The 14315-nt window shown below is 40.2% G+C and overlaps 3 protein-coding genes across 21 annotated transcripts in view; 1 reads left to right on the top strand and 2 right to left on the bottom strand.

Annotated features, from left to right (window-relative positions):
* Nucleotides 1–3980, bottom strand: part of ALG5 (ALG5 dolichyl-phosphate beta-glucosyltransferase) — a 27843-nt gene extending 23863 nt beyond the window's left edge. For 2 of the 4 annotated variants that reach the window (XM_062615029.1, XM_062615031.1), the window contains exons 1-4: nt 3446–3643; nt 2398–2569; nt 1108–1154; nt 368–436 (exon numbers count right to left, since the gene is read on the bottom strand). In XM_062615029.1, coding sequence (XP_062471013.1) covers nt 368–436; nt 1108–1154; nt 2398–2569; nt 3446–3577 — 420 coding nt within the window. In that variant the 5' untranslated portion in view covers nt 3578–3643. Of the gene's footprint in view, nt 1–367; nt 437–1107; nt 1155–2397; nt 2570–3445; nt 3644–3960 lie in introns of those variants that run through there. The other 2 variants (XM_062615032.1, XM_062615030.1) reach the window with 2 other exon arrangements.
* EXOSC8 (exosome component 8) lies at nt 3712–13857 on the top strand. Of its 3 annotated transcripts, none has more exons than XM_062615033.1 (11): nt 3712–3827; nt 5322–5358; nt 6466–6529; nt 7604–7677; nt 8233–8278; nt 9177–9282; nt 9369–9414; nt 9653–9749; nt 10766–10886; nt 13135–13241; nt 13643–13857. In XM_062615033.1, exons 1-11 carry the CDS (start codon nt 3811–3813, stop codon nt 13756–13758), a joined length of 831 nt encoding a protein of 276 aa, XP_062471017.1. In that variant the 5' UTR covers nt 3712–3810; the 3' UTR covers nt 13759–13857. The 3 variants fall into 3 exon arrangements, with proteins under 3 accessions (XP_062471017.1, XP_062471019.1, XP_062471018.1); XM_062615035.1 differs by lacking the exon at nt 3712–3827 and adding an exon at nt 3976–4190; XM_062615034.1 differs by lacking the exons at nt 3712–3827; nt 5322–5358 and adding an exon at nt 6035–6149.
* The window catches only part of SUPT20H (SPT20 homolog, SAGA complex component), a 33883-nt gene continuing 33351 nt past the window's right edge, over nt 13784–14315 (bottom strand). For 11 of the 14 annotated variants that reach the window (XM_062614999.1, XM_062614996.1, XM_062615003.1 and 8 more), the window contains one exon: nt 13784–14315. In XM_062614999.1, the coding sequence (XP_062470983.1) occupies nt 14178–14315 (138 nt within the window). In that variant the 3' untranslated portion in view covers nt 13784–14177. The other 3 variants (XM_062615002.1, XM_062615008.1, XM_062615004.1) reach the window with 1 other exon arrangement.

Genomic DNA, 14315 nt, shown 5'->3' with positions numbered 1-14315 from the left:
AGTACAGAATAGTGATTTAAAAAGGCTTTTTAGCTTCCTCAAGTTCACATTCACATCACTGTGCATGTTTAGAATATTTCATAAGAAATTCCGTGAAGTCAAGATAAGAATTTTTAGAATCTCAGCTGCAGGAAATAGCTGTCACAGATGCCAAATAAGAATAGTAGTATTTGTAAAATAATTCTATATGTATGCATGTGTGTATGTGACATCCACAATGCATACAAGACAATGACAAAGTATTCAGAAACATGAATTTTAATTAGTAACTACTACAAGTAATGAAATACAAATGCAAAACATTGCTATATTCCATAAATAGGTACAGAAACCCACACCTGATTGGTGAGACACTTCTTTTTCTTACCTTTGTAGTTTCATCTTTACTACCATCATCCACCACTATTACTTCATACGTGAATGAAGGATCTCGTTTCTTAAAAATAAAACCAGAAATAATGTATTTCATCCAATTCCTGAAGTAGGTAGTAGGCCTTCCAAACATCAGCATTCTTCTCTCCCTATCAGTTTTTAACTCATTCATGGTTGCTAACAGACACTAATGATTCTATAATGTAAATTTGTTAAGATGGCATAATTAAAGACTTTTGCCATATTTGATGCGTGATCCATTACATCAGGTTTTCATAGTTTTCTTCAGCTATGACCTAGAACTAAAAAAATCAACTTAGTTTTAAAAGATGAAAGCTCATAACAGCAGCAATGTTAAGAAAACCCAGCCAAACAAAATCCTCAAACTTTCAGGATGGGCTTCTTACCTGAGAACAAATGCTTAAGGAACTTGTTGGAACAAACCAGTATTTAGTTTAGGAAGCTAATTGTATGGTTAAAACTTAATTTCTATCTTGGAGAGATATCATGAATACAAAGACTTTTCGTCATGTAGTAGTATATTAAATTTTTACTTAATTTAAAAACTTACCAGCATTCAATTTAAAAACAACTGATAAGAGTCAGAAACACTGCTTCTAAGCAGCTAAATAACACTGTTTTAATGTACACCAAAATAACAACGTGAATAGATCACTGCAATATTATACATGCCGCATATAAAAATAATAAACTTTGAATGCAAAATGAAAATACCTGTCTTTTTTCTAGATAATCCAAGGCTTCATCCATCATAAGAGGTACTACAGAAAAGGTGGAGGAGGTAAGATTAGTAAATCATAACAGGCAAAGCACCAAAAGCACCTGCAAAAGCAAGCTGAAAATAACCACAGAACAAAGCTGAGCAAACGCCCTCTTGCACAAACACTACCTTCAGTAAACAAGCTTAGCACCTGCAACTCTTAAGTCTCCTCCTTTCTGAATGCAAACACAACACTGAAGAGAATCACACATGTAAGACACGATAAAAAGATTTCTTCTGAAGAACAAACTTTACATTTTGAAATATGTATCTACACAATACTAAAGCAACAAAAATAATCATTGTCCATGACTAACCCTACGAATCAGCACTGACTTTATCTATTCAACCAACAAGAGAAATTCCTAACATTAGCTAATAACATGCTTTCTCTTACTAAGGCTGCTGACCCTGATGCTTCAGCCAACAAATAGCCACTACTTTTGCAGCTGATGCATTTGCAGTTCAGAAAGGCATTCAACCTTACACTTGCTGTTGCACTGCAGGTTCATTCCTGAGCACATTTCAGGTTATTATTCCATCACCAAAGAGAGGGACAACCAAATGAAAATCACATTAAGACCCTGCTTACTGAAAACAGGTGTACAAGAACCAGAACTGAGGAATGCATTAGACTTGAGAAAGGGCCAGGCCTACCTTGGGTCCAGATAGACTTCATCAACATCTCTCTTCACGGGATCCCAAACAGCTCAGTATTTTCACCCACCAAGAAAAGGAATGACAACATCTGCTGCCACATAAACCCCATGTCAAGCTTTAAAGCTTGATTATTTCTATTGCATCTGAAAGCCTTTGCTTTTTAGTATCAGACACTCACATATATGGCCAAGTCAGAGACCTGTGAGATCATCCTTTTTTTCCTGCTCGTCTGAGCTGCAGCTGTTGTGCACAGAATGGGAAGCTCTCAAACCAATTTTAAAGTCTTTTTCTATTTCTGGCCTTACAGCATTTTACATAGGCAATGAGCAGCTATTCTGCTGGACTTCATTAGAATAAAGAGGCTCCTTATAAATGCCCCATGCTATTTTTAGCAGCAGAAATCAAGTTACACAGTGTCTTAATTTTGAGGTTCAATGTACTTAGACTGTTTTCTAGAAACTGTGTCCAAATCAGATACATAATCTGGCCTGCCAGAATCTACTGCTAACATAAACTGATCTCTGCACTATTAAAGCAACAACAGATAGATTTTCTTCTTTTTCATAAAGCAAGAAAAATCTTACACCGGTCTTCCTCATTGTACGAAGGCACAACAACAGAAAGCTCCCTGGTAGGGGGATCATGTATACTTGGCACAGATTCTTTCCTGCCTTCAGCATTTACGAAGAATTTCTCTTTTTCATGTCGGTGAAAGGTTGGCATTTTTCTGGCAGTTATATGAGCAATCATACAAATCTGTGATGCAAGACAAAAAGAAATGAGAAAAAATAATTGAGCATTCTACTAAAGGTTTATCTAACTGCTGAATGTGCTGCAAGGGGCAACCAACTATACTCCAGTAATGAGGTGGGTCAACAGTGCAGTCCTTCATCCACTGACCTAATCACACAGGACCAAAACCTTCTCAGGCCATTTGATGGCATCATTTCACCCACTCTGACAACTGCCAGCATCATTGGCTTGTTACTGTTTTTAACTGCAAAGCATGTAGATACCTCTCAAGTGGCGACCCAAGCCCTGCTGCCCCTTCCCTGAGTAATCTCTACCACACAACTGCCTCTGATCCTGAACAGAGCCACCAAAATCAATGGCACTACTCGGGACCAGTGCTTGCAAAACTGAGGCTCTGGTCAACTTTATGCATAGCTAAAATAAACCTGTAGAACTCGGTCTTTGGGAGTAGGAGTACTTGGAAACATCATATACACGGTACTGTTGGCAGGCAGTGGAGTATCACTCTCCACGTGTCAAACTTTTCCCACTCGTACGGTATTTCAGTCACTCGGAAGCATACAGGACTCCCAGCAAGTGGTCACTGTGTAAGCGCATTAAGGGGATATTTTACAAGGCGCGCTGTCAGAATGAAACGCTCCACTTTTAACTCGTTTTCGAGGCGTTTCACCCAACGCCTTGCGAAAACACTCTCCCCACAGAACACCACACACCAGCACAACCCCGCCAGCGGCTGCACAAACCGGGGTCTGCCGCCCAGCCCGGGCCAGCCCCGGGGGCTCCAGTTCGGCTGCAGGCCGCAGAGCCCCCCCCCGGCAGGCCCGGTGCTGGCAGCGCCCATACCCCGCACCGCTGTGGCGGCAGTGAGGCCCCACGTACCGCGCCCTCCCGGCACAGCGGTGACCGCGGCCCGGTTCTCACCAGCACCAGGAGAAAGGCAGCTAGGCCCGGCAGCGCCAGCGCCAGCACGGCTGCAGCTGCGGGCAGGGACGGGGGCAGCGGGAGCTCCATCGCCGCTGAGGAAAGAGGCGCCGCGCCGCAGGCACCACCCTACCGCACAGCGACAGCGACACGGAAGCGAACACAGAGCCGCGGCCGAGAGCGGCCACCCTGCCGGGGGTTGGTTCTGAAGTCGTCGGCGCCCCCTAGAGGCAGGAGCCCGTCATCACCGCCGACATGCAGGCGGGAAGGACTTCCGGTCGGTCACAAAGTGGCACCACCTCCGGGGCGGTAGCGGTGCAGTCATGGCGGAGGCTTTCAAGTAGGTGTGCGGCTCTTTCCCGAGGGTTGGGATAGCGTTAATTTGGTGACCGTCGGGGCCTTCACCCCTTTCCCGCCTCAGTCCAGCGCCTGTGCTGGAGGGGAGGGGAGTTCCGGCGTGTGTTCTCGCTTACCGTTCTCACTCCGATGCGGTTTCGCGCTGCTGTGGTGTCTCCATGGAAGCCGGCCACGGCCCGGAGTCGCAGGCGGGTGTCGGGGGCTCCCTTGGAGCTTCCCTTTGGGCGTCTGGCGCTTCATGGCCGTGCGCGGGGCACCTGGTTGTTGGCTGCACTTTGAGACGTCTCGTGCCGGGGCGATGTGGCCGGGCGAAGGCGTGTCTGGCGGGGAGCGGCGGGGAGTTGAGGTAGCTGGGGCTGGGCGAGCTGAAGAGGTAGCCGTAGATACAGGTTGAAACAGGAGCTTGTGTGTGTGTATCATTGAATCACAGACAGGTTTAGGTTGAAAGAGACCTTAAAGCTCATCCAGTTCCAAAGCCCTGCCACGGGCAGGAGCACCTTCCACTAGGCCAGGTTGCTCCAAGCCCTGTCCAACCTGTCCTTGAACACTGCGAGGGATGGGGCAGCCACAGCTTCTCTGGGCAGCCAGTGTCCTTGCTTCTTTCAGATTTATGGCGTAAATGTGTTAACCAGGGTTTAGCAAGTGCTTTTATGTGAACTGGAAGAGATCAGGCCATGTGTTTGGGACAAAAACCAGTAGTACAGGACATGTGGGAAACCTATAGGGGTTAATTCATAATTACTATTATGAGTTATGATACTTCTATATGTTAGTTTACATTTGAAGAAATTGTTGGGGTTTTGGGTTGTTTTGGGTTGTTTTTTTTTCCTCTTAATTGCTTATTTTAACAAAGCGAGAAGGCTTTGTTGTAATACTCATAATACTTTTATGAGTTTGGGTTTTTTTTTTACTTTAATGTTTGCTGCTTAGAATACTAAAACGTAAATGCTGTTAGTAGTATATAATTAATGGTAAGAATTAATTGTTTCTCAACGACATGTACAAATATGAAGCATATTTCACATTCTAGAGTTTCTTAGATTCTAAGAGAAAACGTAACATTTCAAGACTAAAACCATTTTGTAGATCAGAATGCAGTCCTTGAACTAATGGATATTTCAGTTGCTGTAATAAAACTACCCTTCCTGCATTTCTTCAAAAACATTCTACATCTTTATCTCAATAAACACTCCTTTTGAATTAAAAGTAATAGTCAAGATTACTGAGGTGAAAGCTAGGAGTTTTTTGTAAGGTATTTGTGCAGGCAGGTTCCTTATACAAACATCTTGGAAGTTAAAAAATCTTTTTCTTAGATCAGGTTAGAGTTTTCTCATCTGTCTGTAAACATGTTGTTAAGCAGCTTTGTGAATTATCTTGATTTTCAAGTTATTTGTTGTTGTAGGTAGTGCTTGTGTATCTTTTTTGCTCTTGCCTACTTGGGAGCTTGCATGTGAACTTCTTGTTCTGTTTGTTTTAGAACAGTGGAACCATTGGAATATTACAGGAGATTTTTGGTGAGTAGAACACTATATGCATGTATAAATTACTTGTAATCATTTTTTTTCTTGCTTGCTTCTGCTTTTCTGATTTGTCTGCATAGAAACTTAAAACTATATGGGAAAGCCAGAAATCGTGCTGAGCAGGGAGAAAATGGTCCTAGTCTTCAGAATGTATTTTTCCTGCTATGTGTGGTGTTTTTGCGGCAGCAGGTTGTGTCTCTGCTCAACTTTATGAGTAAATGTTTCTGTTGGCCTTGAAAGGAATGTGAGTTAAATTTGACCAAGATGGTGGTGCAGGTTTGTGTCTAGTACAAAATCATGTTAGACCAGGCTCTTGCATGTTGTGACTAAAAATAAATAATAGAGACTGTTGCTGCTAACCATGCCCTCCATAGCTGTGAAGGAAGCCCACTGACTTGTTATTTTCAGTTAGTCTATCCATTACTAAGGTAATACTAATCTACCTAGAAATGGGTCCAGTATTATAGCAGTCAGTTTTGGTTCTCATAATTGAACCAAAAGTATTTTCTTTTGAGAAGCTTGAAATTGTGATGAATAATAATTAATATCTAACATGATGGTGAATTGGTGCAATTTCTAACATAAGGTTCAGATATTGTACAGCTTCTGACTGACAGTATTTGAATGTTGGGTTTTTTTTGGGGGGGGTGTTTGGTTGGTTTTTAGTGTGGTTTTTTTTCTTTAGTTCACCCTAACAGTTTTAAGAGCTGCACTAGGTGTGGATGGGGGAAGGAATTGCCTACAGAATCTGAACAATGCAGATGGGCAGAAACCCTCATTTTAAGGTATCAGTGAGTATCAATTCTTGGGCGATATCCTGAATCTAGCCTGTAGAACTTACAACAATAGATTGATTGTCTCAAGGGTATTTGTTTTCTTAATAAATTAAAAAATAGCTTTTTTTTGCAGGCTTATAGGCACAAACTGCATGTCAGTTGATGAAAATTGGCTAGAATGTGATGGAGATCTCCCTAGCATCTTTGTAGCTGTGTGTATCTGCTAAAAAAGACAATACTATTTTATATTAACTCCTATAGAAAAAATATTGGTGTGTTATTAAATAAAATGTTTTTTAATTTGAACTTTGTATTTTTTGTTTAGAAAGAGAACTGTCGCCCTGATGGACGAGAGTTGGGTGAATTCCGGACAACCACTGTCAATATAGGCAAGTGCTTATTTGGAATAATAATAATGGAGGAGGTATTACTAATCTCAGATTATAGAAGTGAACTTTGTGACTTGCTGATGAGTTTTCTTGGTTCCTGCATTTTGGAACAAGAAAGAGGAAGAATATTTATTTATAGTTTCAACAAGCATTAAAGAGAATGCATGATAGAGTGATAGATTTTGGTGGTGTTATTCAGTCCTGCTTCTGGGCTGGTGTGCACAGCACATTTTTGGTGGTCACGGAAGCTTGTTTCTGAGATCAGCAGCATGTGATACAGGTGATGAAGGCAATATCTAGGCGTATACTGATCAGTGCAAAATGGATGCACTGGATAGCATGTAAAAGAGGCAGTGATTCTTGGCCTCTGCTTTTTTCTAAGCTTGATGAGCAGCTGTCTCAAGCAGAGCAGCTGTCTCAAGCAGAGGCAAGATACCTCTTATGCAGTAAGATACAGGGCAGCAACTTACCTGCCATTCTTACACAAAGATAATGAAGGGACTGGAGCATCATTTCTCCTATGAAGAGAACCTGAGGGAGCTGGGACTGTTCAGCCTAGAAAAGAGAAGGCACAGAGGGATCTTATCCATGTGTATAAATACCTCAAGGGAGGGCGTAAAGAAGACGGAGTCAGGCTCTATTCAGTGGTGCTCAGTGATGGGACCTGAGGCAATGAGCACAAACTGAAACACAGGTTACCTGTGAATATGAGGAAATGCTTTTTCTGTGAGTGTGTCTGAGCACTGGCACAGCTTGTTGAGAGTTGTGGAGTCTCCATCCTTGGAGATATTCAAAAGCCATCTGGATACATTCCTGAGCAGCCAGCTCTAGGTGGCCCTGCTCGAGTAGAGCACTTGGACCAGCTGACCTCCAGTGACCCCTTCCAGCCTCAACCCTTCTGTGTGATTGACTGTTTAATATAGATTCTGCTCCCACCCTGGATTCATTGAGACTTTGCTTAGGCTGTGCTTAGTATAAAGTGATGGAAAGTAAACACTTTGTGAAGGTGGGTGTTTATTAAGGCCGTCTGAACTGGAAAATAGATTGTTATCTAAGAGCGCTTTCTTTCTTCAGGTTCAATTACAACTGCAGATGGTTCTGCCCTGGTGAAGTTTGGAAATACTACAGTGATTTGTGGAGTTAAAGCGGTTGGTTTTTGTTTTAATTTAGCTGTTAGCTGAACTTGTGCATTTATGTTTAGAACGAATCTCCTGTAGAGTTAAAATAATATACCAGTCAGACACCATTAGGGTCTTTCATCTGAGTTACTTTCAGACTTGGAGTTGTCTAATCCTACCTGTATAGTCTGAGAATGTGCTTTTTTGTTCCATATATTGTGTATGGGGAAAGACAAATACAAAAATTAAGTCTTTTTTATTTCTAGATAAAAGCTTTATAGTTAAGCAGTTGCTGAATCTTGATCAATAAGTGCCAATTAGTTGGCTGGATTATTAAATGTCTTGTAGCTTCAATTTTACTGCTGGACTGCCATGAACTGTGAGACAAATGACGACATATCACTGTATTGAGTTTTCTCATAGGAAAAATACAGACAGGGACTGATAAAAGTGGCTCTTGTAAAAGTCATTGTATTGGTAACTGGCAAGAAAATGACCGTTTATTTATAGAATAGCTGGAAAATCTTTTTGTACAAAATCCAGCTCTTAGTTTTTTATCTTTTGTTTGTTTGTTTGTTTCTCTAGGAACTTGCTACACCCACAGAAGATTCTGCTAATAAGGGATATATTGGTAAGTTTTTCAGGCCTCTTAAAAGAAGAATGAATTTGGGTAAAATTGTGTTACTTAAAGTCAGTTTCCAGCTTGATATATAAGCAGTGGTCCTTCAGAAATGTCAGAATTCCCCCTGCTCTTCTTGTGGAATTTCCATCTACAGCTACCTTCTTACAGCTGATTCCAGGCCAGTCTGAAAACAGACCTGTGCCAGAAGGAAGTATGTATTCTAGAAAGGGGAAGGCAGTTCATCTATAAAAGATTGTGGCATGAAAGGTGACATAAACCCTCTTTATTTGTAGGAGAACTGTGAAAGTCCCAGGTGCACATCCTCGTGCCTGTTTGGAGTTTCTTTTGAAATGCAGTAATTACGTGGGAACTGAGAGCTTAGACAAATTCCCTTTTTATAAGGCATCTCTGAAGTACGTTGTTTTCAGTAAGCTTGATTCTGCTTAGGTGTTTTCATTTTTTTTTTTTTTTTTCCATAAATATTTATGCCTGGTTTTGCTTCAGGTCTAAAGCATCAGGTTTTAATGGTTGATGGAAAGCACATGGCATACCAGTAAAGTCAGGCAATAGTGTGAAAATGCCGTTTCTTGCTCAGTTTAAGAATGCTTAACACTCAAGGAAGCATTTGTGTGGGGTCATATTCGTAGCAGGATTGCAAACAGAAGATGGTAGGTAGGAGTATGTGCTTCTCTGTGGACTGTATGGTTTCTGAGTACAGAGTACTGCAAGTTCTTTAATACAAATTCATACCTAACTTTATTTTTGAGAGAAGTAGGAAGACTTGATTGAAAAATTGCCTTTAATTTGAAGACATAAAATGATATTAAGGGTGTGTATAGTCTTACTTGTTTTTGATATCCCACTGCCTGCTTTCTTTAGCTTATGACTAATGATTCTTGCTACTTAGTTCCAAATGTAGAACTGCCATCCCTCTGCTCACCGAGGTTTCGCTCTGGCCCACCTGGTGAAGAGGCTCAAGCAGCAAGCCAGTTCATTGCAGATGTGATTGAAAAGTAAGAACAATCTTAATGCGCTTAAAACATAAGAACTCAGCAAGACAGTTTTCTGTTTCCTCGTTTACATTCTTTTTTTATTTCAGTTCACAGATAATAGAGAAAGAAGACCTATGTATTGCAAATGGCAAGGTAAGTTGTATCTCACAATGAAGAGAGATGTACTAACAGGATCAGTGTTGAGATGTTACGGTATTTGGAGTTACGGGTTGTTGCTGCTTTTTAGTTTTCATAGCTTGGCTTACACCTGAATTGTAAAAATTGTATGATGGAAATAAGTAGCTTTGATCATGTGGCCAGCATTTTCTCAGATTTTGTACCATTTGCTTAGCTGCTGTAACATCTCACATGTACAAACCTTTTTCAATAGCTTGTTTGGGTGCTATACTGTGATATTATATGTATGGACTATGATGGAAATCTTCTGGATGCCAGTGCCTTCGCTTTGTTAGCAGCATTAAAAAATGGTAAGTCTTCTCTAGAGAAAGAGACACACTCTAATTAGTGTTGCTTGGAGAAATGTTAGTTTTGAGTCATGGTGAATAGGTACTGGAGTCACAGTTTCTTAAGACTGCTTGGTTCCTCTCATTTGAATGCCAAATTATTAAAATGCAACTCCCAGGTGGAAATGATGGTATGGATGCCATAGATGTGTAACACCTGAGGAGTAAGAGCCATTTGTATGCTCTCTTGCTACTCTGCCTTGTGTTCTTCCATGTCAGAGAGCTGAATCTTTCAGCAGTGGCCATAAACAACTTTAATGTCTGGAACAGGTTCTTACCTCATTAATGTATTTTGTGTAGGCAGATGTTGTTGGGGGCTTTGCTTACACAAATACTCTCTCAACAACAGAGTACTCCTAGCTTAATGTGATACAGTTTGAAAAAAAAAATTTCATGCATGCAGTGTGTGGATTGATTGTTCACAGGTATGTGGCTTATAAATGCACATAGGAGGCAGAGCAGAGGGGAGCTTTCAGCTAGGCCTCCTTCTCCAGCTGTGAATTGCTTGCCTTTGAATTCTTAAAGCTGCTTTGCTCCTGATTTCCATCTCCCAAAACTGTATGGATCTCATTTTCAAAGCAGGACTTACCTGAAGATCAAATTCATTGATTCTACAGATACATGTAACTCAGGAGATGAAACTGTATTCCTCATGATGAGACTATAGTCCAGTAGACTTTCTTTTGGAAAAAAATACTTTTGGTTAAATATGTCTCTAAAGTAATGTAGTTTATGGCATTTTGGAAGCAAGTGATACTTCTGTGCAAGGAAGAATGTTACCTTGAGTATAAAAATCAAATAATTCCTTGGCCAGGTAATTGTAAGGTAAATACTTTCCTCATATTCAGTAATCTATTTTTTTTTGTACAGAACACCAGTACTGTAGCCAGAACTCTTATCAATTTTTAGTGGCTTAGAAGGACTTAAATATTTCAGTAGTCTTGGACAATGTTTAATATTATACCATTGTCATTTTTCAGTACAACTGCCATCAGTTACTATAAATGAAGAAACTGGTTTATCAGAAGTTAATTTTAAACAGAAGAATCCTTTGATGATCAGAAAGCATCCGGTTGCCACATCATTTGCTATATTTGATGAGTAAGTTCATAATCGTTTTGTACTTATGAACAACACTATGGAAAAGAAGTGAAAGACGGAGGATGCTATCGATGTTAATGCTCTTCTGCTAGTGAAGTGCATGCAGCCTTGGGCAGTGCTGTTTCACTTGATCTGAAATTCACAGCCTCTCTTGTTAACTGCCCTGTAGTTCAGTAATATGAACAATTATGCAGTATGACAAAACAAAGTCTGTCCAACTTCTTCCTTAACACAAAACTTGTTCCCAACCTAAAAGATACAGTTAGAAGTACAGGAATAAGTATGTTTTTGCAGTATCTGAGAAGAAGAACTAATGTTTTAGAAGCCTATATAAATAACTGATATACAAGATGGTAGTTCTTGAACAACATATATCAAGGACTTGGTTAACAGAGGAAGTAATAGTCTGGTAAGAACAACAGAGCCTTTGGATAGCTGAAAACATAATTACCCAACACTCTTAAGTCATTGTTCATGTAGATCAAGAATCTGATCATAAGACTTCAAAATAACCATATCCAATAACTTGACTCCTTACCTGAAATTGTTTACTGGCTCTTCATTAGTCCAGATGTGATATGTATTGTTCTGCTGCCATTTACAAGAAATGCAGGGATTTGTGGTGACATCCATTTGAGAAGTAAAAAATGACGAATGAGATGGTGCTCACTGTGCTATGCGTCTGATTTAAGATTTAGGTACGATTAGAGACTTTGGGGGCCTATAGCACGTTAATCTGTATATGCAGAAATGATTAATAGGCTCTTTCATTCATATGGGAGCAGGGAGCAGTGAACTCAAATGTTGACCAAGTGATTACCAAAATGAATCAAAGCAGAAAGTGATCAGTACTTTAGAGTGCTTCTGTTAATTGCTTTAATACCAGTTTTTGTGGGTCTGAAGTGTGATGTAAACTGGAAGTGAGAGTTTGGCTAGCACCACCGGCAGATCTTGTTGGCAGGGTATTATCTGCACACAAGTTACACACATACTTGCCAATAGAAAAAAAAAAAATGTTGCCTTTGGAAAAAAGCTTTCAGTGGCTGTTGGGCTTTGTCCCTTCACTGAAACCAGCTGTTGCATTAAACAACTTACCCAAGTCTCCCTTTAGCTCCTAAAGCTAAATATTGAGGGTGAGTGTGTTTATGTGTGCCTGTGGTTTGGGTGTTTTGGATTTCTTTTAAATTCTGTTTTATTAGTTTTTGTACATCTGTTGATGCGGCCTTCTACAGAATGTGTTTTACATAGTCTGGCTTCCAGAGACATTTTTCTTCTGCATAAAAGCCCTCCTTGAATCAATGAAACTCCTGGGTTGCTGGACATGTGGCCATGGGTGAGGATTGCTGGTGCAGGCACTGTGCAGCTGCAACACTGGCCCCTGCGCAGCAACTGGTACATAGATAATGAGTCTGATGCTTCAAACTCTCCATGTGTGCCAGGTCCCTCTGCACATCATGCAAATAGCTGATGATGCACAGTGCATGTGGATAAAACCAATATAGCAATATGTATGAATAGGGCAGAGAAGGACTTATGTTTTTCCTTACATCATGGCTATTAAATGGCAATGTGAAACTGTGATGCTTTAAATTTCAGCTTTGAGTTCAAGATTTTCTTGTGCAAAGTTGGCTTGTAGTTTAGATCCTCTTTCCCTCTCCCCCCCATTGGTTTGCCCTATTTTAAACTCAAATGGTTCAAAATAACAATATTTAGTCTTTCTCAATGGTGTGCATCCTGTTATGTGTGACAGCTTATTTTGGCTGCCTTAAGGAACCCAGTAAAACCAGTTATGACTGTTCCTAGTCTTCTGTTAAAAGTTTTCTAACAAGAAACTGAGAACTACTCTGGTGAATTTACCATTGGAAATTAATTTTGCCTTAAGGTCTGGTAGAGATAAACGCAGCCTACACCTAAACCCAACACCATTGTCTTTGATAACCACAAAATAAGTGACTGCAAGTGGCAGTTTAATGGCAGTTTCATAAGATTGGGTGTCACAAATCTGTGAAACTTTGGCATAAAGCTGTACTTTCAGCAGCTGGTATTATAAGATACATGCACATGAATATGTGGAATCTTCCACATCTTTTGGTTCTTTTTTTTTAATCAGTGCATTTTGGTAAGAAAACAGATAACCCTGAGCACTAAATCCACCTAATAGTATTTTGTAAAAGACTACAGTAAAAGTTAATGTTACGTGTATTTTGCGATAACACACTGACACATCCGCATGTCTTTTTTTCACAAGCACACTGCTCATTGTTGATCCAAATGCTGAAGAAGAAGACTTGGCAACTGGAACAGTGACTATTGTGACTGATGAAGAAGAGAGACTCTGTTCTGTCCACAAACCAGGTACTTCCAAGTTCATTACACAAGAGCCTGTGGAGACAATAACCTTTTCTTGACCTAGATGTTAGGTACTTGCTTTTTGTTGTAAAATGTGGGTGCTTCATGAGAACACTGTCAACTTGAGAACTTATTAAATGACTTACTCTTGAAATTGTTTTTCAAAAAGGTGGCATGCCTGAAGTTCAAGAAGTCACAGCCTGACCTATGTACAGCACAGAGCAGATTTTGAGCATGCCTCCTGTTATACCTCTAGTTTGTTTCTGTTTTCTTTGCTGTGTGTTCCCCAGGTGGAAGTTGCTGGTCATGAGAATTACTGTATTACTTAATATGCTCATCTGGAAAATACATTTAGAGATACATAACTGACGTATTAGTAGAAAATACTTGTTTCCTTTAATTTTTAGGTGGAAGTCCTCTCACAGGAGCCAAGCTTCAGGACTGTATCAGCAGAGCAATTACAAGACAGAGAGAAGTAAAGAAGCTGATAGACAAAGTAATAAACAGTATTAAGCCCAAGTGAATAAAAGGAGAGATCTTTTTGAAAATGGATTTGTAAAAATTGTATTTGTTACAGTGTTCACAAACCTTTCATACTAAATAAACAAATACCAGTACTACATTTACAAAGTTCATTTTTTTCTAAAATGTATTTCACCCTTATACTATATACAGTGCTGCTGAGTGGTAAAAAATACAACATTCTGTTAAAAAATTAAGTGACTTAAGGAAACCAGAGTAGCTGCTTTATAGGTGAAATCTCCAAGTTCTGGAGGGTTGGCTTCCAAAACCAGTTAATTTATTTCAGTGTTAACATCAAAGTTTGTTTTCCCACCAGTGTTATAAAACGCTGATTATAAGCTTTCTCCTTTATAAATCGGAAAAAAAGAAAAAACAATCCCCTCTGAAAGAGTTTTGTACGGGGCGGGGGGGGAGCAAGTCTCAGGACTGTGGAGGGGCTGATGTGCCTCTTTTCCTTTTACTTTTTGAGTGGCTGCCTGAATGCCGTTGCTGCTGCAGGTGAGCTGCTTGTGCTGCTGCTGCTGCCATAGCCATTTGATGCTGCAAGAATCGCAACTG

This window comes from Pezoporus occidentalis, unplaced genomic scaffold (genome assembly GCF_034315485.1).
Source record: "Pezoporus occidentalis ecotype Australia unplaced genomic scaffold, CSIRO_AGI_Poc_V1 ctg18, whole genome shotgun sequence".
NCBI classification, from domain to species: domain Eukaryota; kingdom Metazoa; phylum Chordata; class Aves; order Psittaciformes; family Psittacidae; genus Pezoporus; species Pezoporus occidentalis.
Note: the sequence above shows the minus strand (reverse complement) of the source record. Positions and strands in the feature narration are given on the sequence as shown.

What these genes read in the sequence shown, in the direction of transcription:
- EXOSC8 (XM_062615035.1), top strand. Translation starts at nt 4,003, where the DNA reads ATGGAAGCCGGCCACGGCCCGGAGTCGCAGGCGGGTGTCGGGGGCTCC. An exon ending in GACAACCACTGTCAATATAG is followed by an intron (nt 6,530 to 7,603) that starts GCAAGTGCTTAT and finishes TTCTTTCTTCAG; the next exon opens with GTTCAATTACAACTGCAGAT. An exon ending in TCATTTGCTATATTTGATGA is followed by an intron (nt 10,887 to 13,134) that starts GTAAGTTCATAA and finishes TTTTTTCACAAG; the next exon opens with CACACTGCTCATTGTTGATC.